This window comes from Salvelinus alpinus, chromosome 1 (genome assembly GCF_045679555.1).
Source record: "Salvelinus alpinus chromosome 1, SLU_Salpinus.1, whole genome shotgun sequence".
Taxonomy (NCBI): Eukaryota; Metazoa; Chordata; class Actinopteri; order Salmoniformes; family Salmonidae; genus Salvelinus; species Salvelinus alpinus.
Window position 1 is genome coordinate 57,866,774 of NC_092086.1, and position 20,156 is coordinate 57,886,929.

At 41.2% G+C, this 20,156-nt stretch overlaps 1 protein-coding gene and 1 long non-coding RNA gene across 3 annotated transcripts; one reads left to right on the top strand and one right to left on the bottom strand.

Moving 5' to 3' along the window:
• Nucleotides 1–582: 582 nt before the first annotated feature.
• On the top strand, nt 583–19,805 carry lat (linker for activation of T cells). Of its 2 annotated transcripts, XM_071411959.1 has the most exons (13): nt 601–1,022; nt 2,238–2,352; nt 2,550–2,589; nt 2,809–2,840; nt 2,940–2,997; nt 3,090–3,139; nt 3,268–3,300; nt 5,252–5,294; nt 6,025–6,101; nt 8,045–8,146; nt 11,838–11,927; nt 13,859–13,948; nt 18,899–19,805. In XM_071411959.1, the coding sequence occupies exons 2-13, from the start codon at nt 2,244–2,246 to the stop codon at nt 18,904–18,906; spliced, it is 732 nt and encodes a 243-aa protein (XP_071268060.1). In that variant the 5' UTR covers nt 601–1,022; nt 2,238–2,243; the 3' UTR covers nt 18,907–19,805. The 2 variants fall into 2 exon arrangements, with proteins under 2 accessions (XP_071268070.1, XP_071268060.1); XM_071411969.1 differs by lacking the exon at nt 11,838–11,927 and having other exon boundaries at nt 583–1,022.
• LOC139581796 (uncharacterized) lies at nt 17,324–18,511 on the bottom strand. Its single transcript, XR_011676282.1, has 2 exons — nt 18,324–18,511; nt 17,324–17,553 (listed from the first exon to the last, which is right to left on the bottom strand). It is a non-coding gene; the product is annotated as an uncharacterized lncRNA (long non-coding RNA).
• Nucleotides 19,806–20,156: the final 351 nt, after the last annotated feature.

Consider the following 20,156-nt stretch of genomic DNA (forward strand, 5'->3'; position numbering starts at 1 on the left):
GCTTTTCTGATGGCGGTCTGCTAGAGGATCATCTATAGTGGTGGAAACATTTCCCCTAAAATGATTGTCTGGAGAGAATAATAATGAGTACACTGATGAAGATGGGAACACACACAGTGCTATAGGAGGCACCTGTCATGATTTGCCATTCCATGTCTGTCGTACACTTTATCTAACTGACATTTGAGTTGACTTTCAGATTCTACATCCCTGATTCAAAAAAATAAAGCATTATTGCTGACAGCTCAATTATTAGTTGATTGTAACTGATTATTGACTCGCATGGACCAAATGATAGCCAAGTGTCTGAATGTTGGCCACTTCTTATGCTGTTCTCACGGTTCCCTCTACAGCATAAGCATTGGTCCAAATACAGACACTTGGGGTACCTCGGCGTAGGATTTTGATTTAGATCTATAGGATGGTCCATCTTTTGAACCATGAACTGAACATTGTCAGTCTCTGTATTTTAATGTGCCTTTCAGGTCTCTCCAAGGTAGCGAGAAGAAGGCGATAAGATCAGAGGTACGGTGGTGGGGAGAGGTGATCTGAAACAACACTGTGAGAATGATAGAACAAAAGACACTTTGGGGGAGGCTGAGATGACGGTGGGGAAGGAGAGTTGATGAGAAGAGTGAGGGAGGAAGGGAAGAAAGGAGGAGGCGACTGAACAGGTCATACAGACCAAAAGGTGCATCGAGGAAGGCACCTATGTCAAGCTGCTATAGTCAAGGTTCCTTACAGTTAACTGAAAGGGAGGGAAAACTCAAGAGTGAACAAAAAGAACAGCTAGGGAGAGTTGCATGTGGTAGGATAGGGATTTGAGCAACAGACAGAAGATTAGATGCATCCAAAATGGCACATCTCAGTGTAGCTGACGACTGAGCTGGTCTGGGGATTGGATTGGGGTCAACTCGGCCGGAACTCGACCTCCGGTTTAGAACCAGTCTCATTGACCACCTGGCAGATCATCAGCAACCTACGACCTAACGCTCTGTTGGAAATCTACACAACACGTGCTGGTAAGAACTCCCTCCACTGATTGACTCCTACTTTATGCCTAGTTTCTTAACCTCTAGGTTAGTAGAGAATAAGCTAGAAGTGAAGAAGTAACTTGTTGATTTATTCACCTGGGTTGGGGTCAGTTCTATTTCAATTCAGAAAGTAAACCAAATTCCATATTTTCCCCAGTGAAAAGCATTGAAGAGTATTGGAGTTTCAGTGTACTTCCAGAATTGACTGGAATTGACCCCATCCCTGGTACTCAGCAATGTTGATTAACCCACGATGAATTCAGAATGGAGACATGTTCACAATGTTATAGATATAAATTACTTTCTGACTGAATCTGAATTTCCTCTGTCATCGCCACCTACACAGGGCCCAGGTTTTCTGAACTCCTCCGGTTCAGCAGCTCTGTACTATACCACCTAACTGGGTCTAAGCTAGCCCTTCAGATCAGCCGTCCCCCACCCCCCCCCCTCTCTCTCTACCAAATCTAGACCAGTCTGAATTTGGCAGAAATGTCACCCTCCTCATGGCTCTCACCAGGAGGAGTGTCGTGACACAAAATAGACACCATTAGTCACAATGATGGGCCCTTTTGAGTTCAACTCACTACCTATTAAAAGGTTTGGAGGGAGCAAGGTTCTGCAAATTAGTAAATGCCAGCCCTATGGTACCACACCATAGTGTCATTGTAGTCGTGTCTGTTCTTGAGGTAGTCTTATATTATTTGTCAGTTTTGCATGGAGTTTTATGTGCCACGGTACTGTAGATATTATGTGACATACAGAAAGGTGTGTGATTTACACATACAGTGTGTTAAGAGTGTGCTGGTAATTTTCTTTAACTTTAAAATGCAGGAAATACGTTTCCTGGCATTAGGAAGCTGAACTGAACCGCTGATAGTGATAGTTAGCAAGAAAGGTAGAGGCGGCATGTGTGAAATGGAGAATCAAAAACCACAAGGAAGGAAAATGACATGATTTAACAACGACAACCACATTCCTATTCAGAGGTGATATTTTTCAAAAATGTTTTAACATTCGGGGCCATTATTTTGTCTTGGACAAAAAAAATCACTTTAAATTGAGAATCTCCATTTTTAGCTTGCTTCTTAGTCCAAGACTAGTCTTAAACTGGGTCAGAGAGGACAGCATAATAATGCTTTAGTAGTGTCGTGTCAAAAGTGTCATCTGACTGGATGAGTTTGTGTGCTTGTGTTATTCCTGCAGACAGTGATGGAGGTGTCTGTGCAGCTGTATGCGTTGCTGTTGAGTGGAGCGGTCGTCCTGTCACTCATCCTGTTGACTGGCCTGTGTCTCAGCTGCAGAAGACACAACCTGCCTAGTAATACCAAGGCTTCGTTACTGTACCTTTTGAGGGAATCAATAAAGTTGTATTGAATGAAATTGGGCTCTATGTAGTAAATGTTGTCGCTGTAAATGAAAGTGTTCTCAGTCAGCTTAACTGGTAAAATAAGGGTTAAATGTCAATAATTAAAAATAAAGAACGCATTTACAGAACATACTTTTCTTACTCCTCAGCGTCCATTCAGCAGCGTTACAGTGAGGATTACACTCAGCAGTAAGCACTTTTTCATTAAACAACTATTCAGTGCCTATTTAATAAAAATGAAACTAAATATTCAAAAGTTTGTGTGGCACTTGTAATATATGTCCGGTGCACTGTGTAAGTGTACCAGACGGGATGACCAGAAGTGGGCCTGAATGTTTGCACACATCTCCAATTGATATCCGTGCATGTACAAACATCTACCAACACTCTTATTTCTTCCCCACTCAGCACCCCAGGATTTGGCTTGGCCCACCCACCATGTGAGTATGTGTGTGATGACTAAAGTTCTACCCAAATCTTTTCATGAAACGTCTTCAGAATAATGGATGATGATGTTGATGATGAACCTTCGTCCTCAGACAACCCCTCTGCTGCCACAAGCTGGGGTGCTCCCCCTTCCAGCCTTCTTTCACCCATGTGAGCTACTACACACACAAACACACACACACACAGAGACAATGACTCATATTACCCGTCAAGTGAAATGTACCTGCCTTTCTATCCCACAGTTCACCACAGATCGCTCTGAGACCGAACTCTGTCACGCCGACTGAAAAGGGTGAGATGTCTCGCTCTTCCTCTACATCAAATGTCTATTTTCTCCACTTGTTTTCCTCCTTCTTCCGCCACTATCTCGATAACGTCACAGTTCAGTTCCTTCTTAATAGTTTGCTTTTTTTCTTGCAGAGAGTAATGACGGCTATGAGAGTCCAAGAGATGGTAATGTGAACGTTAAATACCCTACCATGTTCAATAACACTGATCCCCCTCAAACTTGTGTGTACAGTAACTGCTGAAGAAGTTTAGAAAAATGGCACATTGCTCCTTAGGTGAAAATGTGTGTGTTTTATTGTCACATACATACACCAAATAGGTGCAGTGAAATGTATTGTTTTACAGGGTCAGCCATATGGAGCCAGGGTTAAGTGTCTTGCTCAAGGGCACGTCAACAAATTTTTCAACTTGTTGCCTTGGGTGTTTAAACCAGCAACCTTTTGGTTACGGGCCCAATGCTCTAACTGCTAGGCTACTGTACCTGCCTACATGTGCACCTACTCACATTCATTCAGATATTTTGACATTAAACCATTCATACAGTGCCTTCGGAAAATATTCAGACCCCTTGACTTTTTCCACATTTTGTTAAGTTTTCAGTCTTATTCTAAAATTGAATAAATAGTTTTTTCCCTAGTCAATCTAAATACAATACCCCAAAATGACAAAGCATTTAAATAAGTATTCAGACCCTTTACTCAGTACTTTGTTGAAGCACCTTTGTAGCGATTATAGCCTCGAGGCTTCTTGGGTATGACACTACAAGCTTGGCACACCTGTATTTTGGGAGTTTCTCCCATTCTTCTCTGCAGATCTTCTAAAGCTGTATCATGTTGGATGGGGAGCGTTGCTGCACAGCTATTTTCAGGTCTCTCCAGAGATGTTAGATTGGGTTGAAATCCGGGTTCTGGCTGGGCCACTCAAGGACATTGAGACTTGTCCCGAAGCCACTCCTGCGTTGTCTTGGCTGTGTGCTTAGGGTTGTTGTCCTGTTGGAAGGTGAACCTTCGCCCCAGTCTGAGGTCCTGAGCACTCTGGAGCAGGTTTTCATCAAGGATCTCTGTACTTTGCTACATTCATCTTTGTCTGGATCCTGCTAGTCTCCCAGTCCCTGCTGCTGAAAAACATCCCCACAGAATGATGCTGCCACCACCATGCTTCACCGTAGGGAATGGTGCCAGGTTTTCTCCAGACGTGATGTTTGACATTCAGGCCAAAGAGTTCAATCTTGGTTTCATCAGACCAGAGAATTTTGTTTCTCATGGTCAGAATCCTTTACGTGCCTTTTGGCAAACTCCAAGCGGCCTGTCATGTGCCTTTTACTGAGGAGTGGCCTGATTGGTGGAGTGCTGCAGAGGTGGTTGTCCTTCTGGAAGGTTCTCCCATCTCCACAGAGGAACTCTAGAGCTCTGTCATTGACCATCGGGTTCTTGGTCAACCCCCTGACCAAGACCCTTTTCCCCAATTGCTCAGTTTGGCCAGCTCTATCTAGGAAGAGTTTTGGTGGTTCCAAACTTCTTCCTTTTAAGAATGATGGAAGCCACTGTGTTCTTGGGGACCTTCAATGCTACAGAAATGTTTTGGTACCCTTCCCCAGATCTGTGCCTCGACACAATCTTGTCTCGGAGCTCTACGGACAATTCCTTTGACCTCATGGCTTGGTTTTTGCTCTGACATGCACTGTGAACTGTGGGACCTTATATAGACACGTGTGAGCCTTTCCAAATCATGTCCAATCAATTGAATTTATCACAGGTGGACTCCAAGATGTAGAAACATCTCAAGGATGATCAATGGAAACAGGATGCACCTGAGCTCAATTTTGAGTCTCATAGCAAAGGGACTGAATACTTATGTAAATAAGGTATTTCAGTTTTTTTATTTTTAATACATTTGCAAAAATTTCTAAAAACCAGTTTTTTCGCTTTGTCTTTATGGGTTACTGTGTGTAGATTGCTGAGCCTATTTTTCTATTTAATCCATTTTAGAATAAGGCTGTAATGTAACAAAATGTGGAAAAAGTCAAGGGGTCTGAATACTTTCCAAAGGCACTTTATTTTCTGACATGATTGATTGACAGCCATGTGTGTGTGTGTCTCCTATCTCTGTTCTATAGAGTATGTCAACGAGGACAGCTATGAACAAGGATCAGGCTACCTGTGAGTGTTAATTTAATTTAAACAAAATACACTGAGTATACCAAACATTAGGATGACCTTCCATATATTGAGTTGCACCCCCCCCCCCCTTTTCCTTCAGAAGAGCCTCAATTCGTTGGGGCATGGACTCTACAAGGTGTTGAAAGTGTTCCACAAGGATACTGGCCCATGTTGACTCCAATGCTTCCCACAGATTGTGTCAAGTTGTCTGGATGTTCTTTGGGTGGGTGATCATTCTTGAATCACACACAAAACTGTTGAGCGTGAAAAACCCAGCAGCGTTGCAGTTCTTGACAGAAACAGGTGTGCCTGGCACCTACTACCATACCCCATTCGAAATGGCACTTAAATCTTTTGTCTTGCCCATTCACCCTCTGAATGGCACTCATACACAATCCATGTCTCAGTTGGCTCAAGGCTTAAAAATCATTCTTTAACCTGTCTCTCCCCTTCATCTACACTGATTTGAATTGGATTTAACAAGTGACATCAATAAGGAATCATGGAATTCTCCTGGATTCACCTGGTCAGTCTGTGTCATGGAAAGAGCAGGTGCTCTTAATGTTTTTTATACTCAGTGTATACTGTATGTCAGTGCCTCACTGTGAATGTTACACTTTGCATTTCCAGGAAAAAAAGTGGCAATTGTTACTGTGTAGACTGTCTTCTGTGGCTATAGAGTACTGGGGTCTCTTGGGTTTTGTGTAACCTCTCTCTCGCTCCTTTATAGAATGGTGTTACCATCAGTTCTTCCTGGGACTGGGTCTCTGCGTCATTCCAACCAATGTCTAAGCTCCCAAAGCACAGGTAGGTAATGTAGGATGGAGAGATGACTGAAAATGACTCATTATTATAGCCCTTTTCGGACGTGATCCATTTTAATGGGGGAGCTCAGGTAATGTAATTATGTGCAGGAGCCCAAATCACCACATCCGTAATTTGGTAAAACTAATCCCGTCCAAATAGTCCACTGGAAAAACGGACATTCTGTGGTAATAATTACATATCCGACGTTCTATAGTAACACTAGTCCCGTGCGAATAGGACTTTTGTGAGGTATTGGTGGTTGAATTATATATATAAATATTTTTATATATATAACCTATGTTATATATATATTGTCACATATCAACTTTCCTAGTGCCGTACCTCTCATTTTAAAAGGTGAAATATCTTCATGCCTAGAAGAGCCTCCAGGCTTCGGTCATAACTGTCCATTTTGAATGAGGGGGGGAAAAAATAATTACAGGGGCAGTTTGGTAACGTCCGAATCGTCCACTGGAAAAAACGGACATGCTGGGGTAATGGTTACTTAACCAGTGGTGTAAAATTACTTTAAAGTACCACTTAAGTCGTTTTTTGGGGTATCTGTACTTTACTATTTTATATTTTTGACAACTTTTACTTCATTCCTAAATAAAATGATGTACTTTATACTCCATACAATTTCCCTGACACCCAAAAGTACTCGTTACATTTTGAATGCTTAAAATGACAGGAAAATTGTCCAATTCACACACATCAAGAGAACATCCCAACTGCCTCTGATCTGGCGGACTCACTAAACACACGTGCTTCGTTTGTAAATGATGTTGGAGTGTGGCCCATGCTATGCAAAAATCAAATGGTGCCGCCTGGTTTGCTTATTATAAAGAATTTGGAAGAATTTATACTTTTACTTTTGTACTTAAGTATATTTTAGCAATTACATTTACTTTTGATACTTAAGTATAGTTAAAATCAAATACTTTTACTCAAGTAGTATTTTACTGGGTGACTTTTACTTGAGCAATTTTCTATTTACTTTTACTGAAGTATGACAATGTATACTTTTTCCACATAAATGACATTCTATAGTAATACTAGTCCCGTGCGAATAGGGCTTTAAAGACACTTAAACACATGGATATTACACAATACATACACAATAAAACATTTCAGTTGAAATCACAAGTCCAATTCATGACAATATGTAGATTTAGGAGACTGGGTTTTTGTTGATTTAGGGCTGTATTCAAACCTTATCGCAGAAGTTCAGCCTTTACATTTCAATCACGCTGTAAAGCTATGTTCCCGCTTTGGCGAAAACTGCATTCAAGGTGAACGCTTCAAATGACCTTAACATTTCTAGTGCCCAATCTGGATCGCTTCAGCGATGCAGCTTGAATAGAGCACTCATTTGCATGTATATGTTGCCAGCAGCAGCATATTTATTTCCTCATTCAAGTTTTTGTGAAGCACATGTGCAGAACATTATACAGAGGTTTAGAAATCAGGAAAAGGCATCTTGATGGGCCATGAAATATTATTAATAAAATGCTGTCTGGAGTATTCACATCGCGTTCATATGATATGTCAATGTGGAAGCAGCGGAGGACAAAGAGCAGGGTGAGTGATGCAATAGAAATCCCTCGTGTAGGTGTAACAGATGTGAAATGGCTAGCTAGTTAGCGGGTACGCGCTAGTAGCGTTTCAATCAGTTACGTCACTTGCTCTGAAACCTAGAAGTAGTGTTGCACCTTGCTCTGCAAGGGCCGCGGCTTTTGTGGAGCGATGGGTAACGACGCTTCGTGGGTGACTGTTGTTGATGTGTGCAGAAGGTCCCTGGTTCGCGCCCGTGTCGGGGCGAGGGGACGGTCTAAAGGTATACTGTTACATAGGTTTATCAATATAAACATCACAATGGTTTTAGACTGGAGTGTACATACACAGTATATACCTCAATCCTGTGTGTGTTTGTGTGTTCACAGAAAACAGTGGCGCGGTTGGCAATATGAACATCAATATGAATGTCGACGTGGAAAAGAGTGATGACAGTGATGACGGCAGCAACGACTATGTCAATACTAAAGGTATGGCCCACATTGGCACATTGAATAGAATCGAACTTTTCCCCTGCTTTTTTGACAGTTGTAATAACCCATGGAACTCTTTATGCCTTGGAAGGAGTGAGCTCTTTAAAACTGATTACTAACCCGGATTGTCATCCCTGTGTTTTTGAGCGATATTAGAGAGTTTAACAGGTGCTGCATCCAGTTTGGGTATGAACATGGGAACAAATTGATGCTTAAAACAAAGTGCTATGCATGTAGCCTAAAGATAAATGATCTGTTTTGTCACATATCAACTTTCTTTGTGCCATACTTCTCTTTTAAAAGATGAAGTGGACGATATTGTGCCAATTAATTGATAAATTGCCAACTACGTCAGGTAATTAAATGTCTGCATAGGTAACAGTTCATGGTTCTTATAGACCCTTCTCCAGTACATGACACATTGACGTCACGCAAAGATGCTCGCGACTCTTGGTGAAAGTAATCGCCATCTCTGCGCCCATTCAACACAGCCTAGCTTTAAGTTTATTACTTTTAAACAAATAAACTGTTTGGGGTTCTCATACTCTTAAAATTATGTTTTGATTCTTGCTTGAACAGTCACTAAGATTATGTTTGGTTGTGATCTTTACAAAATAACTATTTTGAATGCAGCAGTTGTTAGCTAGAATGCTAATGCTCATTGATATAGGCTGTAGCAAAAGCTAGCCAAAGAGCCATTTTACTGGTTGAAGTGTTTAAAAAATATATAATGCAGTTGATTTGCGATGATTACACAAACATTATATTAAGCAGGACATTCAAATGAGCCTTAAAATCCAATTGTAATCCAAAAGTAGTGTGAAATGCACTCGTAAGCAACATGTAAATAGAGGCATTTTTTTTGCTGGCGTTCTATAAGAACTCCCCTTTGTTCTGCTACCAAATTGCGTGCACCGCCCTCGTGCGGCAATGTTTGTAAACACATAAAGGGGTCTATAGATATGCATTATTGTTTAAACTGAAGGCCGTTAGGTCAATATTAGGCTATCCCTAGACATTTGAAATATTTTCATGCCTAGAAGAGCCTCCAGGCTTCCGTCATAACGGTCCATTTTGAAGGAGGGAAAAAATAATTACAGGGGCAGTTTGGTAAAACTAATCCCATCCCAATCGTCCTCTGGAAAAACGGACATGCTGGGGTAATAATTACAGAACTGACATTCTATAGTAATACTAGTCCCGTGCGAATAGAGCTTTAAAGACACTTAAACCCATGGATATTACACAACAAAACATTTCAGTTGAGATCACAAGTCCAATGCATGACAAATATGTACGTTTAGGACACTCGGAGTTTTGTTAATTTTAAGGGCTGTATCCATCCTTATCGCAGAAGTGCAGCTTTGCAGCGTGATTGCGCAGCCTTTACATTTCAATCTGGAACGCTTCAGCGATACAGCTCGAATAGAGCACTCATTTGCATTTATATGTTGCCACCGGCAGCAGATTTATTTCCTCATTCGTGTTTTTGTGAAACATGTGCAGAACATTATAGAGGTTTAGAAATCAGGAAAGGGCATCTTGATGGGCAATTAAATATTATTGATAAAATGCTGTCTGGAGTATTCACATATGATATGTCAATGTGGTGCAATAAAAATCTGTCCTGTAGGCTTATCAGTATAAACATCACATGGGTTGTGGACTGGAGTGTACATGTACAGTGCATTCGGAAAGTATTCAGACCCCAGCACTTTTTACACATTTTGTTACGTTACAGCCTTACTCTAAAATTGATGAGGATTTTTTGTTTTTAATCCATCTACACACAATACCCATAATGACAAAGCGAACCCAGGTTTTTAGAAATTTTTGCAAAATTATTACAAATAAAAAAACATACCTTATTTACATAAGTATTTATACCCTTTGCTATGAGACTCGAAATTAAGCTCAGGTGCATCATGTTTGCATTGATCATCCTTGATGTTTCTACAACTTCATTGGAGTCCACCTGTGGTAAATTCCATTGATTGGACATTATTTGGAAAGGCACACACCTGTCTATATAAGGTCCCACAGTTGACAGTGTGTGTCAGAGTAAAAACCAAGCCATGAGGTCGAAGGAATTGTACGTAGAGCTCCGAGACAGGATTGTGTCGAGGCACAGATCTGGGGAAGGGTACCAAAGAAATTCTGTAGCATTGAAGGTCCACAAGAACACAGTGGCTTCCATCATTCTTAAATGGAAGAAATTTAGAACCCCCAAGACTCTTCCTAGAGCTGGATAAGGAGGTGACCAAGAACCTGATGGGCACTCTGACAGAACTCTAGAGTTCCTCTGTGGAGATGGGTCCACCTGGCTGTGCTGCTGCTCCAGTTTCAACTGTTCTGCCTGCGACTATGGAACCCTGACCTGTTCACCGGACGTGCAACTTGTCCCAGACCTGCTGTTTTCAACTCTCTAGAGACAGCAGGAGCGGTAGAGATACTCTTAATGATCGGCTATGAAAAGCCAACTGACATTTACTCCTGAGGTGCTGACTTGTTGCACCCTCGACAACTACTGTGATTATTATTATTTGACCATGCATGAACATTTGAACATCTTGGCCATGTTCTGTTATAATCTCCACCCCGCACAGCCAGAAGAGGACTGGCCAACCCTCATAGCCTGGTTCCTCTCTAGGTTTCTTCCTAGGTTTTGGCCTTTCTATGGAGTTTTTCCTAGCCACCGTGCTTCTACACCTGCATTGCTTGCTGTTTGGGGTTTTAGACTGGGTTTCTGTACAGCACTTTGAGATATCAGCTGATGTAAGAAGGGCTATATAAATACATTTGATTTGACAACCATCTCTGCAGCACTCCACCAATCAGGCCTCTTTGGTGGAGTGGCCAGACGGAAGCCTGCTCAGTAAAAGGCACTTGACAGGTCGCTTGGAGTTTGCCAAAAGCACGTAAATGACTCTCAGACCATGAGAAACAAGTTTTTCTGGTCTGATGAAACCAAGATGAAACTCTTTAGCCTGAATGCCAAGGGTCACGTCTGGAGGAAACCAGGCAGCGCTCATCACTTGGGCAATACCATCCCTATGGTGATGCATGGTGGTGGCAGCATCATGCTGTGGGGATGTTTTTCAGTGGCAGGGACTGGAAGACTAGTCAGGGTTGAGGCAAAGATGAACGGAGCAAAGTACAGAGAGATCCTTGATGAAAACCTGCTCCAGAGCACTCAGGACCTCAGACTGGGGCGACGGTTCACCTTCCAACAGGACAACGACCCAAAGCACACAGCCAAGACAACGCAGGAGTGGCTTCGGGACAAGTCTCAATGTCCTTGAGTGGCCCAGCCAGAGTCTGGACTTGAACCCGATCGAACATCTCTGGAGAGAGACCTGAAAATAGCTGTACAGCGACTCTCCCCATCCAACCTGACAGAGCTTGAGAGGAGTAATCGGTGCCAAAGGTGCTTCAACAAAGTACTGGGTCTGAATACTTACGTCAATGTGATATTTAAATTTTTTGTTTTTAATACATTTGTAAAATTTTCTAATAACCAGTTTCTGCTCTGTCATTATGGGATATTGTGTGTAGATTGATGGGGGGGGGGGGGGGGGAACTATTTAATCCATGTTAGAATAAGGCTGTAACAAAATGTGGAAAAAGTGAAGGTCTGAATACAATTTTGAGTGCACTCTATACCTCAATCCTGTTTGTGTTCTCACAGAAAACAGTGACGAGGAGGGCAATATGAACGTCGACGTGGGAAAGAGTGACGACAGTGATGAAGGCAGCAACGACTATGTCAATACTAAAGGTATGGCCCACATTGGCACATTGAATAGAATACAAGTTTTTAGGGATGTTCCTGATTTAATCAAGAATCCCTGCTTTTTTGACAGTTATAATAAACCATGGAACTCTTTATGCCTTGGAAGGAGTGAGCTCTTTATAAACGGATTACTTTATTACTAACCTGGATCGTCATCCCTGTGTTTTGAGGGACATTAGAGTTTTAACAGATGCTGCACCTAGTTTAGGTAAGAACATGGGAACAAGTGCATGCTTAAAACAAAGTGCTATGCATGTAGCCCACAGGTGAAGGATCTGTTTTGTCACATAACAACCTTCCTAGTTCCATACTTCTCTTTTTAAAAGATAACGTGGACAATATTGTGCCAATGAATTGATAAATTGGCAAATATGTCCGGTAATTAAATGTCTGCATAGGTTACAGTTCATGGTTCTTATTGATATGCATTATTATTTTGACTTTCTCCGAACTGAAGGCCATTAGGTCAATATTAGGCTATCCCTAGACATTTGAAATATCTTCATGTCACATCATAACGGTCAATTTTGAATGAGGGGGAAAAAAGAATTACAGGGGCAGTTTGGTAAAACTAATCCCGTCCGAATTGTCCACTGAACACTGAAATTCTGGGGTAATAATTACATAACCAACGTTCTATAGTAATACTAGTCCCTTGCGAATAGGGCTTTGTGACATCTTGTGGTTGAATGCTTTTGAATTTTTTTATAGATATCCAAATAACACTTAAACACATGGATATACATTTTTTTTTTTTTATCAGTTGAAGTCATAAGTGAAATGCATGACAATACAGTGCCTTCGGAAAGTATTTAGACCCCTTGACTTTTTCCACATTTTGTTAAGTTACAGCATTCTAAAATTGATTAAATTGTGTTTTTTCCTCATCAATCTACACACAATACTCCATAATGACAAAGCAAAAACAGGTTTTAGAATTTTTTGCTAAATTATTTAAAAAAATCGAATACTTTTGTAAAAACACCCTTTACTCAGTACTTTGTTGAAGCGCCTTTGGCAGCGATTACAGCCTCGAGTCTTCTTGGGTATGACGCTACAAGCTCGGCACACCTGTATTTGGGGAGTTTCTCCCATGCTTCTCTGCAGATCCTCTCAAGCTCTGTCAGATTGGATGGGGAGCGTCGCTGCACAGCTATTTTCAGGTCTCCAGAGATGTTAGATCTAGTTGAAGTTCGGGCTCTGGTTCTCCAATCTCCACAGAGGAACTCTGGAGCTCTATCATTGACCATTGGGTTCTTGGTCACCTCCCTGACCAAGACCCTTCTCCCCAATTGCTCAGTTTGGCCAGGCAGCCAGCTCTAGGAAGAGTCTTGGTGGTTCTAAACTTCTTCCATTTAAGAATGGTGGAGGTCACTGTGTTCTTGGGGACCTTCAATGCTGCAGAATTCTTGTTGGTACCCTTACCTAGATCTGTGCCTCGACACAATCCTGTCTCGGAGCTCTACGGACAATTCCTTCAACCTCATAGCTTAGTTTTTGCTCTGACATGCACTGTCAACTGTGGGACCTTTATATAGACAGGTGTGTGCCTTTCCAAATCATGTCCAATCAATTGAATGTACCACCAGTGGACTCCAATCAAGTTGTAAAAACATCTCAAGGATGGTCAATGGAAACAGGATGCACCTGAGCTCAATTTCAAGTCTCATAGCAAAGGGTCTGTACTTACGTAAATAAGGTATTTCTGTTTATTGTTTATAAATTTGCAAACATTTCTACAAACCTGTTTTTGCTTTGTCATTATGGGGTATTGTGTTTAGATTGAGGAATTTATTATTTATTTAATCCATTTTAGAATAAGGCTGTAAGGTAACAAAATGTGGAACAAGGGAAGGGGCCTGAATACTTTCCGAATGCACTGTGCATATACCTCAATCCTGTGTTTGTGTTCACAGAAAACAGTGGAGCAGAGGGCAACATGAATATCGACGTGGAAAAGAGTGATGACAGTGATGAAGAAGGCAACGACTATGTCAATACTAAAGGTATGGCCCACATTGGTACATTGAATAGAATATAACTTTTCAGGGATGTGATCTTTCCTGATTAATCAGGAATCTCTGCTTTTTTTTGACAACCCATAGAACTCTTTATGCATTGGGAGAGGAGTAAGCTAGTAGCCCTTTATGAATTGGTTACTTTATTACTAACCCGGAGCATGGTGTAACAGGCAGGTAGTCGCAGCTGCACTCAATGTGTGTATTGTGGCGCATTCCAATACTCTAATAATGATACCAATAGGTACTCAAGTGCTACACCACCTGGTAATGTGTATGTGTAATGATGTTAATACCACATTCCTTCCCTCTTAAGATTTAAATATTACGTCTCCACAAATAAACAAAATCTGAAATGGTTATTTTAACTGAAACAATGATTTTAAACTTGTTATGTCCTCTACTGATCTAAACAAGTCAGTCGTTTTAAACAATAAACATGACCTTTCACAAGTTCACTTTTATTTTCACATGCTTGGGTAACTAAGTATTTAACTCATGAGTCTCTTTTACTGTGATTCTTTTAAAAACAATTTATCACCGTTTTATTTTTATTTTCTTGTTCAGAGTTCAGTCTTTTAAGCAGCTTGGAAGCTTTGCGTGCCTCTGTGGATGACGTATACTAGGGGTAGTGTTCAGTATTTGACTCTGAAACTAGATTCTCCTCTTGGTGAACTGTTTCCTCTGTTACGGTCTCTGTCTGTGGAATGTGCACCACAGAAGCACTTGGATAACTAGAGAACAGCCTGTCCTCTGCCATCACAACTGGTCACTCACTTGTTGTTCCATCCCGTCTGGCAAGAATCTGATCGACATGTCTGCGAACCACCTTACCTTTCTCGGAAACAGGACAAGTCACTGAGTCTATGAATCCAATTTCCCACAACTGAAATTTCTGATAAAGACAAGGTCTCCCTCCAAAATTTCAGCCCTTGGTATGTTTGTCATGGTTCTTTTTCTGTCGTAGGCCATCTATAGTAGTGGTGGATGAAGCAGAACTAACCGGATACACATCCATCCGTTTTGAATATGCATCAATGATTATCAGGAACATTTTCCCCATGAATGGCCCTGTGTAATTTATGTGCAATCTTCTCCAATGTTTCTCTGGAAACTCCCATGGGTGGAGTGGAGCTGCTGCTGGTGCCTTTCTGTGTCCCTGACACGTGTTACATGTCTTGACTAGATTGTCTATCTCCTGATCTAGTTTTGGCCACCATAAATAACTCAGAGCCAAGGCTTTATACGCGAGACCCCCTGCTGTAGGATAGCCTGGAGTGCTGGCTGTGGAATAATCACTAGTGCTCCCTACAAAACGCAACCATCCTGTACACTCAACACTGTTTTCCTGACACTGTATGGTGTGACTTCAGTCCTTCTGTTTGTTGTGGCCATCCCCTTACTACATAGTCTTTAACTCTCGACAGTACTGTGTCTTTACTTGTCCAGGATCTCCCTGGCTCTGCAGTCACGAGTGCCGTGTCCACGCACATCAGCACTCTGTCCTCTTGAGCTGTTATGGTGGGTGTGTATCGCAGCGGAAGACTGCTCAAGGCATCTGCATTCCCATGGTACTTTCCTGAAAAAGCTCAAAAGCAATCACTTTTGCATGTGAAAACACAGAATCCTACTCATTACTTCAAATGCTCCTACGTCAATTTGTTTTGAGACAACTACGCTTTGGGACTTGAACGGGGCACCTGGCTCATGCCGGGAGGCAGCCCGGTTCCAAAACGAATGCAATCAACTTTCACCTGGTGCAAAACATGCCTACACGGGCGCCCGGGAGAGATTAATCGAACCCCCCCACCGTAGCTAAATCTAGCCCTTTTCCTAACCTTAACCTCAGTCTCCTAACTTGCCACATTAATTATCCTAACCTGCTATGTAAACAAATCTGTGTCCAGAAACCATCAGTTTCATAACACCGGAACTGACCAATGGCAGTTATCAATTGGCATTTCCTGATATCAGGGAACACCCACATCAAGAAACACCCCGAGTTGTGGTCTGCAATTACACCATATTCTTTCCAATGCCTCTTTTCCATATGAAGCAGTAACGTCCCTCTTCCACCCCTGTGCGGCGTCACATAGTCCTAAGTGTTATGTTCCAATGACACCGTATTCCCATATAGTGCACTACTTTTGACGAGCCCTATGGACCCTGCTCAAAAGTAGTTCACTATAAAGGAATTAGGATGCCGTTTGGGACACAACCTTATTCTCTACTCATATTTGATCGACTTCATCACTACTTATATTTGTGAGAGGTATTGACATGTTGAATACACCGAGCTGTCGGTTTGAACTACTGGCACACAGCTCGGACACCCATGTATACTCTACAAGACATGCCACCAGAGGTCTCTTCACAGTCCCCAAGTCCAGAACAGACCATGGGAGGCGTACAGTACTGCATAGAGTCATGACTACATGGAACTCTATTCCACATCAAATAACTCATGCAAGCAGTAAAATTTGATTTAAAAAAACAGATAAAAATACACCTTATGGAACAGCAGGGACTGTGAAGCAACACAAACATAGGCAGAGACACATGCATACAAACACACGATAACATACACATGGATTTTGTGGTATAGATATGTGGTAATAGAGTAGGGGCCTGAGGGCACACAATATGTTGTAAATGTATTATAATGTTTTAAAAAAGGTAGAACTGCCTTAATGTTGCTGTTCCCCAGGAAGAGTAGCTAATGGGGATTTATAATAAATACAATTCACCAATACACTTCTTGGTAGTCCAAAAAATATTGTTATCAGGTTGTAAATCACAGCTGGCCTGATACATTGTTTGCTGCCTCCACCCATTTGGGATGCACTGTTTCATCTTCAATTACTAAATATTTGGAATGAAAACGGACGACTGTAACTAAGGCTTGGAATGTTAATACAATCAAACTAGCAAGGGCAATGATCACATGTCAGTCATAACGTGGCTAATCGGCTAGCACACAAGGCCCGCGGGCCGAAAAGGTCTCACAGGCAAGTATAAATGAATCAACAATTGAGTCATTTACTTGATGAAATTACAGGGTGATGTGCTCGCATTAGTGAATTCAACTTCAATTGCGCTGCTTTCGTGTGTCCCGTTCACAGCGCGCAGTGGATGGGAAGTGTACGGACACATGCTACAGTGTACACATGCCACTAGCTAGGCAACTAAAATACTGCAGTCTGGCTTCGGTATTTAAACCTTAATGATTAACCAAAAACAAAACCTGCAATAAATGCATCCACACGTCACTTGTATTTTGAGACATTTGACCTTATACAGTATGTATAATACTTATGCTCATATGTGATACATGTAGTATTCACATGTTACCTTATGCTCATGTGTGACACACAGTATTCACATGTTTATTACATATGTCCTTTGTCACAATACATGTTACGGGAGCATACTTTCAGTTCTACTTGTAGTGATGGTAATAAAATTGAACAAACACAAAACTGAATTTAATCATATTCATTTTCTTTCATCGCTTCTCAATTCAGCCATTTTACTGTTTTAAGCCGTTCCCACTTGTCCCTTTGTTGCACCTGGGAAGTGCTTCATGACAGCGTCTGTGGAGGTAAAGCAACAAATAAGATAAAGAGCACATAACAGGGGTTGAGTTAATAAAATTACATTTTTTAAAAATACATAAAACCCCTGTGAAAAGCTTTTCAGATTTAGTTTAATAAGAAATTGACCAATAATGCCCTGTTTGCAATGATACTAGCATTTCGCTACAACCGCAATACCATCTGCTAAATATGTGTATGCGACCACTAAAATTTGAATGGTGCTGGACATATAACATAATGAGACGGATAAAACGCTGCGATCTCTGCGAAAACAGGAAAGAGAATGAGGAAGTGGACAATCTTGTTTATGATTATCAGTCAAATTAACAAATGTATAAGAAAATCGAGTATACTCAATGACAGTACATTGAGTGCACCATACAGGAATGCTGCATTCAACCGCACCTGTGATCCATGCAGTGGCAAATAAAACAATATTTGGAGTTAAATACCTTTTCATTAGGGTCGCAGCGTATTATGCATGGCAGCAAAGGCTGGACAAATATTTATCTTCTGTTTTAATGTTAATGCTATATGTATCCTATGTACATAAGTGGACATTTTATAAAAGTTCCATTCAGTTGTCAAAACGCGGGTTGGGACAAGCATGCATTGGCAGGGCAAGCAGGCTACTATTCCCCATTTATCAGTACGATTCTGATGCCCAACTAGCTGAAAAAGTTTGAGGGTTCATCTAATGTTCTCTCGTTAGATTTTAGCTCAGGCTAGCAGTTGTTATGCATAGGCAACTGAGGGAGCGAGCCTACCTTTTCATGGTTTTCATCAATAGGGCTATGAAGTTCGCAACTGTAGGAGGACTCCCGTAGTATTTACACATTTGCAGAAATCCAGTCAGGTGGCTTTTGGCAAATGCGTTCTAATGATCTAAAGGCACACTGTTGCTACGGCCTGTAATCACACAGTCCAGTTTAAAGGGAATGATGGCAGGCCATTGTTGAAAATTGATTTGCCTACTGTATCTGATTGGCTATGGTGCACGGTCTGCATAGACTCAGGTCCTGAACAGGACAGATGTTTAATTTACTGCAGTGACTTAATTGTCCAAACGTAAGGCCGCTTCCCCACTATATTGCTATACAATTTTCACAAATGCCTTACTATGTCATTCCCATACATTCTATGAAAGAAGTGCTCCATTGTCAGAAAATTTACAACAAAGTCTCATTCCTGGGGGTGTATATGAACCGATTTTAATAAGATTATGTTGCAAAAACAGCGTGTTACATTTTAAACTGCTAGACCATCTAATAACCAAGCAGGTGGGTGATACCATTCTGAAACTCAGCTTTACATAACAAATAAACTTTTTTTTCTCTCTTAGATATGTGAAGCCTCCCCCATCATGTAGCTGATTCCGACGGGGAGGAAATTGATGAGTCACTCGACTGCTGGATTTGAGTGCAACCAAGTTTCAGTCAAAGGGAAGACTACACAGCGTAACTTACATCTACATAGGGGTTCTGCAATATGGACAAGAGCACTGTGCAACTCACTGCTGTGGCTGAAACTTTTCAAAATACCTTAATCTCATCCACCAGCCATCTCTCTCCGAACTATGCGGTAAGAAGGCCTAGGGAGGACATGTTGTAAAATTTATTGTAGGGCAAATGCCTTCGAACACCTCTCTTGGTGCCCCAGCTGCTTGTGTGAGCTACCAGCTATAACCATAATGATTTTTTTTCTTATCTCTAAGCTCTTTCCTGACTATTAAAGAGAGGATGTCAGTGGGGAAAGAAAGGTGGTGTCGAAGGGCAGTAGGCCAGATTTGAACCCATGCCGACGGCTGCGGCATTACCGTTTTCAATGTATGGATTTGCTGACGACTCCTGAGAATGTTCGTTCTAGTTTACCCATTTTCTCTTAGCTGTATTTATATATTTTTCTTTACTGTGGAGTCATGTTAACTACATTCAAATCTGGTTTTATAGTTGAAGTTACTTTTGTCACTATATAAGAAATGCTTTGCCATAATCTATAGCCCTATTCGGACAGGATACGTTTCACTGGGGGGGCTCAGTTAGTGTAATTTGCATGAGCACAAATCACATCTAATTTCAGTCCCATATTAGTAATACTTTTTTTTCATAATCCCATCCAAGGTTGGGTCCTCTGATAGTGTGAATCGTCATCCCTGTATATTACAGTTTAACAGGTGCTGCACTTGGGAACAAATTGATGCTTAAAACAGTGCTATGCATGTAGCCCAATAATAAATTGTTTTGTCACAACTTTCCTAGTGCCATATTTCTTTTAAAAGATTAAGTGGTTGATATAGTGCCATATACGTCCGGTAATTAAAAGTCTGCAGAGGTTAGTTCGTGATTCTTATTGCTATGACTTTCTCTGAACTGAAGGCCATCAATATTAGGCTGTTCCAAGATGTGAAATATCTTCATGCCTTGAAGAGCCTACAGTCATAATGGTCAATTTTGAATGAGGAAAAAATTATTACAGGGGCAGTTTGGTAAAAATGAATCCCATCTGGAAAAACTGACATGCTGTGGTAAATTATAGCCACCTTTCTATACTAATCCTTTGCAAATAGGGGTTAAACCATTTGTGTGGTGATGCGTGGCATC